Here is a 12,406-nt window from a genome sequence, read left to right as displayed (position 1 = left end):
GGGAGATCAGAAGTTCAAGGTCTTCAATGACAAAGGGAGTTTGAGGCTAGCCTGGGCTACATGAGACCCCGTCTAAAAAATAATAATACTCAAGGTTAAAGGAGCATAATGAAATATACAGAAAGAACTTAAAATTTCCATACTCTGCACTTTCTTGTCTAGGTTGCTGTTATGCTATAGCAGAGGAGGAGGATGTGGGAAGAGAACATGTCCTGTTTCAATTGTCTTTCCAGCACCGGCCCGTTTTGTCACACATGAGTATGTATATGCCCATGTGTGTACACATGCATCTAGCACATGCCTCTGTGTGTGCGTGGTGTGTGTGTGTGTATGTGTGTGTGGTGTGTGTATCTGTGTGTGTATGAATGTGTGTGTGCATCTGTGTGTGTATGTGTGCATCTGTGTGTATGTGTGTGTGTATGTGGTGTGTGTGTGGTGTGTGTGTGTATGTGTGTGTGGTGTGTGTGTGTGGTGTGTGTATCTGTGTGTGTGTGCTGTGTGTGTGTGGTGTGTGTGTGCTGTGTGTATCTGTGTGTGTGTGTGGTGTTTGTGTATCTGTGTGTATCTGTGTGTGTGTATGTGTGTGTGATGTCTGTGTGTATGTGTGTGTGTGGTGTGTGTGTGTGTATCTGTGTGTGTGTGTGTGTTGTGTGTGTGATGTGTGTGTGTGTGTGTGGTGTGTGTGTGTGTGGTGTGTGGTGTGTGTGTGTATCTGTGTGTGTGTGTGTGTGTGTTGTGTGTGTGGTGTGTGTGTGTGTGGTGTGTGTGTGTGTGTGTGTGTGTGTGGTGTGGTGTGTGTGTGTATCTGTGTGTATGTGTGTGTGTGTGTGTGTGTGTGTGTGTGTGTGTGTGTAACCAGAGGTAGATGCCGAGTGTCTACCTCACCTGCTGCCTCTCCTTGTTTTTGAGTCTCTCACTGAACCTGGGACTCTTTCAGCAAGCCCAGGGACCATAGAACCCCGGGACCCCCTCCCTGGCACTAAGGTTACACAGGGCTCAGCTTAGGCTCTGATGTGGGGGCTGGGGATCTGGACTCAGATACTTATGCTTGCCTCATCAGTGCTTTACTGATTGACCCATCTCCCCGGCACCCCTGTCTTATACCAGCCACCGCGGAGATGTGGCTGGCCCTGGTTTTGCTCTGTCTTGCTCACTTTGTGTCCCCTGGGGTGAGCATGAGTTCAGGCACACTGGGCTCTCCATGACAGTGCAAAGTGAACTGAGGATAGAACACCTCTAGGTAAGGGCTGTGCTAGCCACCCAGACACTAAGTGTGTGCCCCTCTGCCCAAAAGCTAGGAGGGGTCAGGTCAATGCAGAGTGGGGGGGGGGGCGGTTCAATGCAGATGGGGGGGTCAGGTCAATGTAGAGTGGGGATGGGGAGGAGGGTCAGGTCAACGCAGAGGGGGCTTGTGGTCAGGTCAATGCAGAGCAGGGGGGAGGTCAGGTCAATGCAGAGCGGGGGTGGTGGTCAGGTCAATGCAGAGCAGAGGAGGGGGGGTCAGGTCAATGCAGAGCAGGGGGAGGTCAGGTCAATGCAGAGCAGGGGGGAGGTCAGGTCAATGCAGGGGGGGTCAGGTCAATGAAGATCAGTGAGTGGTAGGGATAGAAGGAGGAGGTGGGGACAGTGAGGCCTCAGGGGATAGTGGGAAGATGGCAGGTTGGGGGAATCACCAGGGAATCAAAGCCGGGACAGGAAAGCACCCAGGACAAAGGGTGCTCAGGAGGTGGTCTGCCAGCAGAGAGGCCGGAGCACAGAGAAAAGCTGCAAAGCCTTCAGGCAGAGGGGAAGGGATTGATTCAGTTAGAGCATGAGGACCCACGTTGGATGCCCAGGCACTGGGGAGGTGGAGGCAGACGGGTCCCTGAGGTTCACCGGCCAGCCAGCCTAGATACACATCCACAGTCGCAAAAAGACCTGGGGTACAGCAGGGACATTCTGGTACATTCAAGAATATTCTATACGTTCTTCTTTCGAAAGTTTCTATCGGACCCTTTCAGATCTCCAGAATCTACCCAACATGGTGGCATGCCCCATCCAAAGGCCAGAATGCTTCCTTCCATCAGGCAAATCCACACACATCACAGAAGACCCAGTGGCTCCTACCTGCAGGACATCTGCCAGGTCCTGGCAGATGCTGGCCATGTAGTCTGTTCTCTCAAACAGCCGCTTCCGGTCAAACTCCCAGCGCGCCTCCCTACCAGAAGCCTCGATCTTGGCCCGGATGTCGAAATAGGATTTCTTCCATAGCTTGAGAGTGTTTCTGGCATCCAGGGTTTTGTGCTGGGCGTTCGCTCTGTTTTCTCTGTTAGGCAGAGAGACGTCGGGCTTCATTGAGCAAAGACATGGCTGCCCACATCTGAGCCCCACTCCCCCAGAGCATTGGTCTCTGGGAGGATTCTCATCCAGGACCTCCCTGGCACCAAGCCCTCCTCAAGGGAATGTTTCTTCATGAGCCTCTACAATTTGCAAGGGCACAAAGGGGCCCCCAAACTGGGGCCAATCTGTTTTTCCCAGCAACCATCCCACCTAGCTCCCAGGGGAGAGTAAGTAGCCTTGGTGTCTGTCCTCATGCTCACACTGGTGGCCGCAACCCTGGAGCACGGACCCTGCATGGAGCCAATCTCACCCATGTGAGAAAATGGCTGGGCACAGCTCGGTGGTGGTGCATGGGTTTAGCTTTACGAGACCCTAGGTTTGATCCCCACATCACGAACACACAAAATAGTTAAAACCCGACAGGCTGCTCCTTCTGAGTGCCCAGGCCATTTACCTCGGTTTCTCCAAATATAAATAAGGAGCAAAGTCCCAGTCAAAACCACACACGTGGAGCTGGAGACACTGCTCAGCCTTTAAGAGCATGAGCTGCTCCGTCCCGAGGGTCAGAGTTCAGATCCCATCATGCACTTCGGGGCACCTCACACGACATGTGACTAGAGCTCCAGTGGGATCTGATGCCCTCTTCTGGCCCCTCCTGCAGGTACCTGCACACATTTGTGCATACATTCGCACAGACACACACCCATACACATAAATAAAAATAAAATAGGCCACACATAGTGACACATAACTGTAAGGCCAGCACTTAGGAGGCAGGGGCAGGCAGATCTATATATCAAGTTCCAGGTCAGCCAGAGATACATAATGAGACTCTGTCTCAAAAATACATGAAACTTGAGAAATCATACATATACATAATTGCATGTGTTACATAATACATCATATATGGAATTGTGTATTACAGTATATAAATAAAATGCATGTTACATTTTAACAGTGGAATATTATTCAGTCATAAAAAGGAATGAAGTGTAGGTGATGCACATACGTCATGGATAAGCCTTGGAGGTGTCATGATGAGTGAAACACCACCCAGAAAAGACTTGGTGTGGCATGATCTCCAGGCCTGGACACCTGGAGAGGGAGGAGGTTTGAAGTGACTACTAAAAGGTACCAGGCTTCTTTGGGAGATGAAGAGAATGTTCTTTTTTTTTTTTTTTTGAGCTGAGGATCAAACCCGGGGCCTTGTGCTTGCTAGGCAAGCGCTCTACCACTGAGCTAACTCCCCAACCCGAGAATGTTCTTTTAAATATATATTCTAAAATGATGTGCATATGTGTGTATATGTATATCCACATGAGTGCAGTACCCAGGAAGGCCAGGAGGGGGCATAAGATTTCTCTTGGAGCTCTAATTCCAGGCAGGAGGCTGTGAGCTGCCTGTGGGTGCTGAAAACGGAACCCAGGTCCTCTGCAAGAGCAGCAAACGCTCTTGATTGCTAAGCCGCCTTCCCAGCCCCATAAAGAATGCTCTTAAGTCAACTGATGTGATGGTTAGTACACTGCCATCTCTGTGACATTATTTTGTGGTGCTGGGATTTGGAACCCAGGCCCTTAGGACACTAGGCACCCGCTCTACTGCTGAGCCCCCCTCCTATTCTGAACAGGGCTGCTGGATCCCAGAAGGAACCCCCACTGGCCCCATGGCTCCTCACTTGAACAGGGTGCGCAGGTTGATGACCCTGCACACGCGCTCAGCAATCTCCCAGGCGATGCGCTCCATGAGTGGGATCATCCTCTCGTCCTTGTTGTAATGTCTCGAGATGATCCACACCATGCGCAGGGCGCTCATCATGGATGGGATGGTGTCCAGGACCACATGGAAGCTGGAACCATGTGTGATGTTCTGCCAAAGCCACACAGAGGGGACAGAAGAGGGGCTTAGCCTCAAGGTCAGGAAGCTAACACACACACACACACACACATTTCTCTCTCTCTGCTTTTTTTTTTTTTTAAAACAGGGTCGTACTATGTTGCCCAAGCTAGCCTCAAAATTACTACATAGCAGAGGATGACCTTCAACTCCTGATCCTCTCTCTTCCACCTTTGAGCGCTGGGATAACAGGTGTGTACCACGACACCTAGCTCCTGTAGAGTTTTTGTTTGCTTGCTTTTTTGTTTATTTGAGACAGGATCTCACCATGTAGCACAGGCTGGCCTGAAAGTCTGAATCCTCCTACCTCAGCCTCCACAGGGAGTGGCACTATTAGGAGCTGTGGCTTTGCAGGAGTGGATATGACCTTGTTAGAGGGAGGAAGTGTGTCACTGTGGAGGAGGGCTCTGAGATCTCCTATGCTCAAGTTATGCCCTGTGTGCCACACAGTTCACTTCCTGTCGCCTGCGGATCAAGATGTAGAACTCTCAGCTCCTTCTCCAGCACCGCGTCTGCCTGTATGCCACCATGCTTCCCGTTATGATGACAATGGACCTCAACCTCTGAAAACTGTAAGCCAGTTCTCACTGAAATGGTTTCCTTTTCTACGAGTTGCTGTGGTCATGGTGTCTCTTCACAGCAACAGAAACCCTGACTAAGACAAGCGCATCTCCATGCCTGGCTTCACGGGGACACTTTGAATACTGTCTAGTGACTTAGTGAATACCTGCAACAGTGAGAAAGCCCTGTGGATGCCGTACCATATGATTTAGGGGATAACAACGACAAAACAGCTGTGGTGTTCTATACAGATGCAATTTTTTTCCTCCCAAATATTCTGTGGGTTTTGTTTGTTTGTTTGTTTCTTGTTTTTTTTTCCCCAAGACAGGGTTTCTCTGTGTAGCTTTAGAGCCTGTCCTGAAACTCACTCTGTAGACCAGGCTGGCCTTGAACTCACAGAGATCCACCTGGTTCTGCCTCCTGAGTGCTGGGATTAAAGGGCATGTGCCACCATCACTGGATCCCCAAATATTCTTTATCTGAAGTTGGTTAAATTGGTGGGTGAGGACTGACTGTCTATACATGGAGTACACACACACACACACACACACACACACACACACACACACACACACACACACACACACATGCGCGCGCACTATATTACATATGCCAAGAGTGGCATGCTCTATCTTTCAAGTACACTTCCATCAGATCCACTTGCTTCTGCCCCTTTCTATCAAGAGATGTCATCCCTGCCGGGAGGTGGGTGGTGCACACCTTTAGTCCCTGCACTTGAGAGGCAAAGCCAGGCATATCTCTGTGAGTTCGAGACCAGCCTGGTCCACAGAGCGAGATCCAGGAAAGGCACCAAAACTACACAGAGAAACCCTGTCTCAAAAACAAAAACAAGAAAATAAACAAAAAAACATGCAGGGTTGTCTCTTCCAAGGAAGAGATGTATAACCTGTTTTCATCCCAGAAGACTGGGAATGGATGTGGCTAATAGGCTGGTGACCTCTGTGCTCTCTGGAGGGCCAGGGCCACATCTGGGTCCCTCAGACTTGTGTGTTTATCTCGATCATCCTCCCTAGACCCTTATCTTGAGCACTGTTTGTGGTGATGTATTGTGTACCCTAATAAACTTTGCCTGAAGATCAGAGAACAGAACAAGCCACTAGATTCAACATAGAAGCCAGGCAGTGGTGGCACACACCTTTAATCCTAGCACTCTGGAGGCAGAGATACGTCTGGATCTCTGTGAGTTCAAAGTCACCCTGGACTACATGAGATTGACTCAGTCTAGGAGAGAAACAGTCAGGCAGTGGTGGCACACACACACACCTTTAACCCCAGCACTAAGAAGGAAGTGATATTGTGGGCAGAGAAAGGTACATAAGGAGCAAGGAGACAGGAACCAAAGGCTTTTTGGTTGAGGGACAGCTTTCATCTAGAGACCTTTTGGCTAGAAAGGCTTTTTCAGGCTCAGGAGTTGGTGAGGTGAGAGGTGGTAGCTGTTTCTCAGCCAATAGGACCCATCTTTACGGAAAAGGTCACATGTACTTTGAAAAGAGTTTCGATGCAATCATGTCGTAAGCATTATTATACACACAAGTTGAGTTCATTGTCACCAGGAAACTTTTTTCCAAAACTGTGCTCTGTTGGAATATGCCTAAAATAGGGGGCTGGGGAGATGGCTCAGAGGTTAAGAGCACTGACTGCTCTTCCAGAGGTCCTGAGTTCAATTCCCAGCAATCACACAGTGGCTCACAACCATCTGTAATAAGGTCTGGTGCGCTCTTCCGGTCATACATGCTGTATACATAATAAATAAATAAATCTTAAAAAAAAAGAGAGAAAAGAAATATGCCTAGAAAAATGCCTAAAATAAACTGCCTGGTGTCGACTCTCAAAATTTGAACCAGCACTGACTACTGAGTTGTGTCAAACTGAATTTCCTTCTTGCCACACGAGGATTGATACCCTACTGGCCTGATGTTTGCAAAGACCACACACACACAAAGACACATACACACATACACACATACACACACACACACACACACACACACACACATAGGTTAGGGTGGTGTGCTTTTTCCAAGCACAACTGTTAGTCTTCTCTTTGTCCTCCGGAAGTAAGTCAAGATGGAGGAAGTGTGTGACCACTCTGCTACCCTGAAACCAGGATGCTGGGAGATGACCAATCCTCCTGAAGAAGCCCTGGCTCTGAGCCTCCATGTGGGAGGAAGCTAAGGACATCCAGGCAAAAAGGAGCAGGCAAGAAAGGCAGCCATTCTGGAAGGGGATGCTGTAACCAACCATCCAATCGATGCCCTGGGAGGCAAGATGAATGTCTCTATGGAGCCCTTCCCAAATCCTGACCCACTAAATGGGAGACATGTGTTTTTATCAAGAAAGCAGTCACACACCAATACACCAGTACAGTGACTGTCCTAATTAATGCCAGCTATCAACTTGGCACAGCCTGAGATCATCTGAGAATTTAGGAGGCCACAACTGACTCAGTTTCCCAGTTTGAATCTGAAGTTTATTCTGAGTCAATAAAGTTCAAGCTTGTTTGCTCCCAGGCTGTGCGAAAGTCCTGATTAGCCCACAGAGTCTCCTTGAAGGGCTGTGAGAAAGTCCTGATTAGCCCACAAGAAGGAACACACTATCTAGCTAGATGCAGGCTGCTGATGCCAGCCAGAGGTACTTTGAGATAGAAAATGAGTCTGCCTGTTTCTTGACACAAGGCAGGGTAGACAGTGGCTGAATGCCTGTGCTGTGCATTGTTCTACCTCTGTCCTTCAAAACTGCATATAAGCTGGCTGTGAAATAAACTCGGGGCTGTCCGGCATTGACCGGCAGCCCTCTCGACTCTTTTCTGTCTTCGTCATTGTCTCTTCAATCTGCACGCCTCTACCCAGCCACCCAGCTGACTGTTGGCAGGCCCGACATGAGAAAGCCTCAACTCAAGGACTGCTTCAGTCAGATTGGCCTGTGGCCATGTCTGTGAGGAACTGTCTTAGCTGGTCCTCGATGTGGGCGAGATCAGCCAACACTAGGCGGCACCATCCCTAGGCAGGTGGGCCTGCAGTATATGAGAGAGAGAGTTGACGGGCTAGAGAGATGGTGTGAGGTTGAGAACACTGGCTACTCTTCAGAGAACCTGGGTTTGATTCCCAGCACCCACATGGCGGCTCACAAACATTTGTAACCCCTGTCCCAAGGGATCTGATGCCCTCTTTTGGCCTCCATGGGCTGGACCAGACATGCCCATAGTGCACAGACATACATGCAGGCAAAACGTCTATACACATAAAAAATGTTTTGTAATAAAGACTTAAAAATGAAGAAAGCTAGCTGACTATGAGCAAAGAGTGAGGCAGAAAGCCAAGCTCTTCCTCCATGGTCTCTGCTTCAGTTCCTACCCTGACTTCTCTCATTGTTGGACTGTGACCAGCAAGTGTGAGCCAAATTAACCCTCTCCTCCCCACGTTGCTTCTGGTCAGAGTTGCTGTGGGATCACCGTTTTGTACACTGTGAAGATGTGTCTCTGCCAAGGCACCTTCTGATTGGTTTCATGAAGAGCTCAACGGCCAATAGCTAGGCAGGAGAGGATAGGCAGGACTTCTGGAAAGAGCTAAGAACTCTGGGAAGAAGAGAGGTAGGATTCACCAGCCAGACTCAGAGGAAATGGGATGCATGGTACTTGAGGAGGGGTAACAAGCCACATGGTAGAACTCAGACTAATATAAATGGGTTGATTTAAGTTATAAGAGCTAGTTGGGAACAAGTCTAAGCTAAGGCCAAGATTTCATAAATAATAATAAGTCTCTGTGTCATTATTTGGGAGCTGGCGGTCCAAAGAAAGACCCGTTGCACAGAGTGGTTTATCACAACAACAGGAAGCAAACTAGGGGCTGACACATCGCGTATCTGATGAGGAACCTGCGATTTCAGTCTTTAAGTTAGTATTACAACTCCATCATAAAAACAAGAGTGAGGTGGTGTGCATCCTGGAAGTGTGGGGTGGAAAGACCTGTGCACTTCCTGCCAGCCAGAATCAGAAAGAACAGACAGCAAGGAGCCCCACAAGGACAACACCCTTCCCACCCCCATGGTCTACTTCCTCCAATGAGACCTCTACCTCCTGCAGGTTCCAGAACCTCACAGAACAGCAGTACTGTAAGCCCATGGGAGACACTTCCATTCAAACCGTAACATGGCATATTATGCTCATGAAGACAAAAATGCAGGAACATAATTAAGAATAATAAGAGATAAATATTTAGGGGCTGGAGAGATGGCTCAGTAGTTAAGAGCATGTACGTCACCACCAGAGGACCCAAGTTTCAATTTCCAGCACCATGTCAGGAGGCTCACAACTGCCTGTTGCTCCAAGCCAGAGCCTCTGTGGGCACCTGCACTCCTGTGTGCATAGGCTTACACATAATCAAAAGTAATAAAAGATTAAGAACATAGGAACAGCTAGGCAGTGGCAGTACATGCCTTTAACCCCAGCACTCAGGAGGCAGAGGCAGGGGATCTCTGAGTTCAAGGCCAGCCTGGTCTACAGAGTGAGTTCCAGGACAGTCAAGACTACACAGTCTCAAAAAACAACAAGAGTACGCTATCCCCAAAAACAAAAAAACAAACAATGACAAAGACTTTATATATTTGTTTGTTTATTGGTTTTCAAGATACAGTTTCTCTGGATGTCCTGGGACTCACTCTGTAGACCAGGCTAGCATTGTAGAAATCACACTACATGCAGTTTTTGATGACAACTTTTAAAATATTGTATTAAGCTAGGGTAGAACATTTGCCTAGCATGTACAAGCCTGGGTTCACTTTCCAAAATCTTGAATTATTTACTTTGTTTTTGTTTGCCTGTTAAAAACAAGGACTCAGCCAAGTGGTGGTGGCAATTACCTTTAATCCCAGCACTCAGGAGGCAGAGGCAGGAGGATCTCTGAGTTTGAGGCCAGCCTGGTCTACAGAGTAAGTTCCAGGATAGCCAGAACTACACAGGGAAATCCTCTTAAACAAACAAAAATAAATAAATAAAATAAAAAGAAAAGAAAGGACCTGTCAGAATGGCCATGATCAAAAACACTAATGACAGTCTATGTTGGAGAGGACATGGAGCAAGGGGAACACTCCTCCACTGTTGGTGGGAGTGCAAACTTGTACAGCCACTGTGGAAGTCAGTATGGTGGTTTCTCAGAAAATTGGGAATTGATCTACCTCAAGACCCAGCCATACCACTCTTGGGCATATACCCAAGGAATGCTCAATCATACCACAAAGATACATGCTCAACTATGTTCATAGCAGCACTATTCGTAATAGCCAGAACCTGGAAACAACCTAGATGCCCATCAACTGAAGAATGGATTAAGAAAATGTGGTTTATATACACAATGGAGTACTCCTCAGAAGAGAAAAACAATGACAGCATGAAATTTGTCAGCAAATGGATGGAACTAGAAAATATCATCCTGAGTGAGGTAACCCAGACTCAGAAAGACAAACATGGTATGTGCTCACTCATAAGTGGATTCTAGATAGAAAGCAAGGGATAATCAGACTGCAATCCACAGAACCAGGGAGGCTATATAGCAGGGGGGACCCTAGGATGACTGTGGCTTATAATAAGTTTTGGTTTTACTCAATTACTGGGCAAGCCTCAATCAAACATTTCACTATCAGGATAAGAATTTATACTGTATCAAGCTGATAATAGAAAAATAAATAAGTAAAAACAAAAATAAGTAAAATAAAAAGAAAAGGATTCAGGTAGCCCAGGCTCTCCTCAAATTCACTATGTGGCCAAGGATGACCTTGAATTTCCGATACTGCTCCCAAGTGCTAGAATTAGAGGCACGCACCACCATGCAGGGCTTATGTGGTCCTTGGGGTGGAAGCCAGTGTTCTGTGCATGCTAGCAAGTAAAGTACTCTTCCAACTGAGCCTCAACCCCAGCCCCTAAATGTATTTAAAAAGTGACATCCACGCAGCGTCCCTCAAAGAGCTGGCTTTCCAGAATACAGCCCACCCTTCGTACCTTGAAGTGACGTTCCACGGTGGACAGGAAGCGCACATTGTCCGAGGCCTCCATGTGGAGTTTGAACAGCTCGGTCAGGACAGGCTGCACGTTGGCTGTGATCATGGATTCACCTTCCTTGATCACATCCAAGACCTTCCTAACAAATGGAAGCTTCGTTTGCTCGTGGAGGGCACTCAGCGTTGCATTTCTTTCTCGCCAGAACTCAATTTCAGCCAGAGGACCGTTGCCCTGGGAAAGACGTGAACACACAGACGTCACTCAGCATCACTGTGGGTGGACACACCTGTGGTCATTTCTACAGTGCCCATCCCTCCTCCCATCCTCCTTTTCCCAAATACTCCAGGTCAGAGCAGGGTTTCTGGGTAGACTTCTCATTTGACGTGGTCCAATCAGAGTGGATCTCAGGACTCTACTGGGAATGCAAGACAAAGATCCTGCCCATCCTGGTGGTGCCCACAGGGCCAGAAACCACACATCACTGCTGCAGAGGAGCAGTGTGAGGAGATAGCCTTAGCTCCCCCAGCATCGTTCAGAGAAGTCACAAACAGAGAGAAAGAGGCTGGCTCCCATGGAGCCCTTTCTCGGGATGGTGGGTGGCAAGCCCTCACAGATTACCTGGGGTGTCTTCTTCAGCTGGATCTCCAGAGCAGAGGAAATCTGGGTCAGCCAGTTGATCACACACTGCTCCAAGGACTCCAGCATTTCTGGGTTGGCTGCCAGCTCCGACACTTCCCCCTCCACACTGATGCTAGGCATCTCCAGCTTGATCTCACCTGGTGGAGAGTCACTCATTAGACCCTAGCTGAGGAAAAACCTGTAATGTTCAAGTTTGTCAGGTAGTTCTTCTCTCCTGTTGATCAGGGAGCTAGCCCATCCCCTCCTCGGTCTCTGTCTTGTTCTCTTTCCAAGGAGGTTAAGTCCCATCAAAGTGATATCATTACTTGAGAAGTTCTTTGATTGACAACATAATGAGTTTGATTTTTACAATTTTAACATACGACCAGAGTTCAGGCTACTTGAGAAGTCCTCACCCGGTGGTGGTGGTGGTGGTGGTGGTGGTGGTGGTGGTGGTGGCACACGCCTTTAATCCCAGCAGGCTGATTTCTGAGTTTGAGGCCAGCCTGGTCTATATAGTGAGTGAGTTCTAGGACAACCAGGGATACAGAGAAACCCTGTCTCGAAGAGAGAGAGAGAGACAGACAGAGACAGAGACAGAGACAGAGACAGAGAGAGACAGAGGAAAGAAAAAGAAAAAAGAAATCTTCAGGGGCTGGGGTGATGGCTCAGTGGTTAAGAGTTCTTCCTGCTCTTACAGAGAACCTGAGTTCTGCAATCAATAGCATCCCTATTGATTGGCTTACAACCCTCTGTAACTCAGCTCTGATCTGAAGCCCTCTTCTGGACTCCACTGGTACCTGGGCTCACATGCCCTCCCCCACTGTACACATAAAGTAAAATCTTCAAAAAGGAAAAATCTCCAATATAAAATAAAGATAAATCGGGAGTTCGGTAGAGGGTGTCCTCAGAGGAAATCAAGATAATGTATAAAAGATGGGGTTGGGGATTTAGCTCAGTGGTAGAGCACTTGCTAGGCCCTGGGTTTGATCCTCAGCTCAA

General features: G+C 48.2%; 1 protein-coding gene across 1 annotated transcript in view; it reads right to left on the bottom strand.

The window, feature by feature from the left end:
- Positions 1 to 11,581, bottom strand: part of LOC118572193 (dynein heavy chain 10, axonemal-like) — a 12,685-nt gene extending 1,104 nt beyond the window's left edge. The window contains exons 1-4 of the mRNA XM_036171642.1: positions 11,405 to 11,581; positions 10,787 to 11,017; positions 3,995 to 4,185; positions 2,107 to 2,305 (exon numbers count right to left, since the gene is read on the bottom strand). Coding sequence (XP_036027535.1) covers positions 2,107 to 2,305; positions 3,995 to 4,185; positions 10,787 to 11,017; positions 11,405 to 11,581 — 798 coding nt within the window. The remainder of the gene's footprint in view (positions 1 to 2,106; positions 2,306 to 3,994; positions 4,186 to 10,786; positions 11,018 to 11,404) is intronic.
- Between the last annotated feature and the right edge of the window lie 825 nt (positions 11,582 to 12,406).

Source organism: Onychomys torridus, chromosome 22 (assembly GCF_903995425.1).
Source record: "Onychomys torridus chromosome 22, mOncTor1.1, whole genome shotgun sequence".
Taxonomy (NCBI): Eukaryota; Metazoa; Chordata; class Mammalia; order Rodentia; family Cricetidae; genus Onychomys; species Onychomys torridus.
Note: the sequence above shows the minus strand (reverse complement) of the source record. Positions and strands in the feature narration are given on the sequence as shown.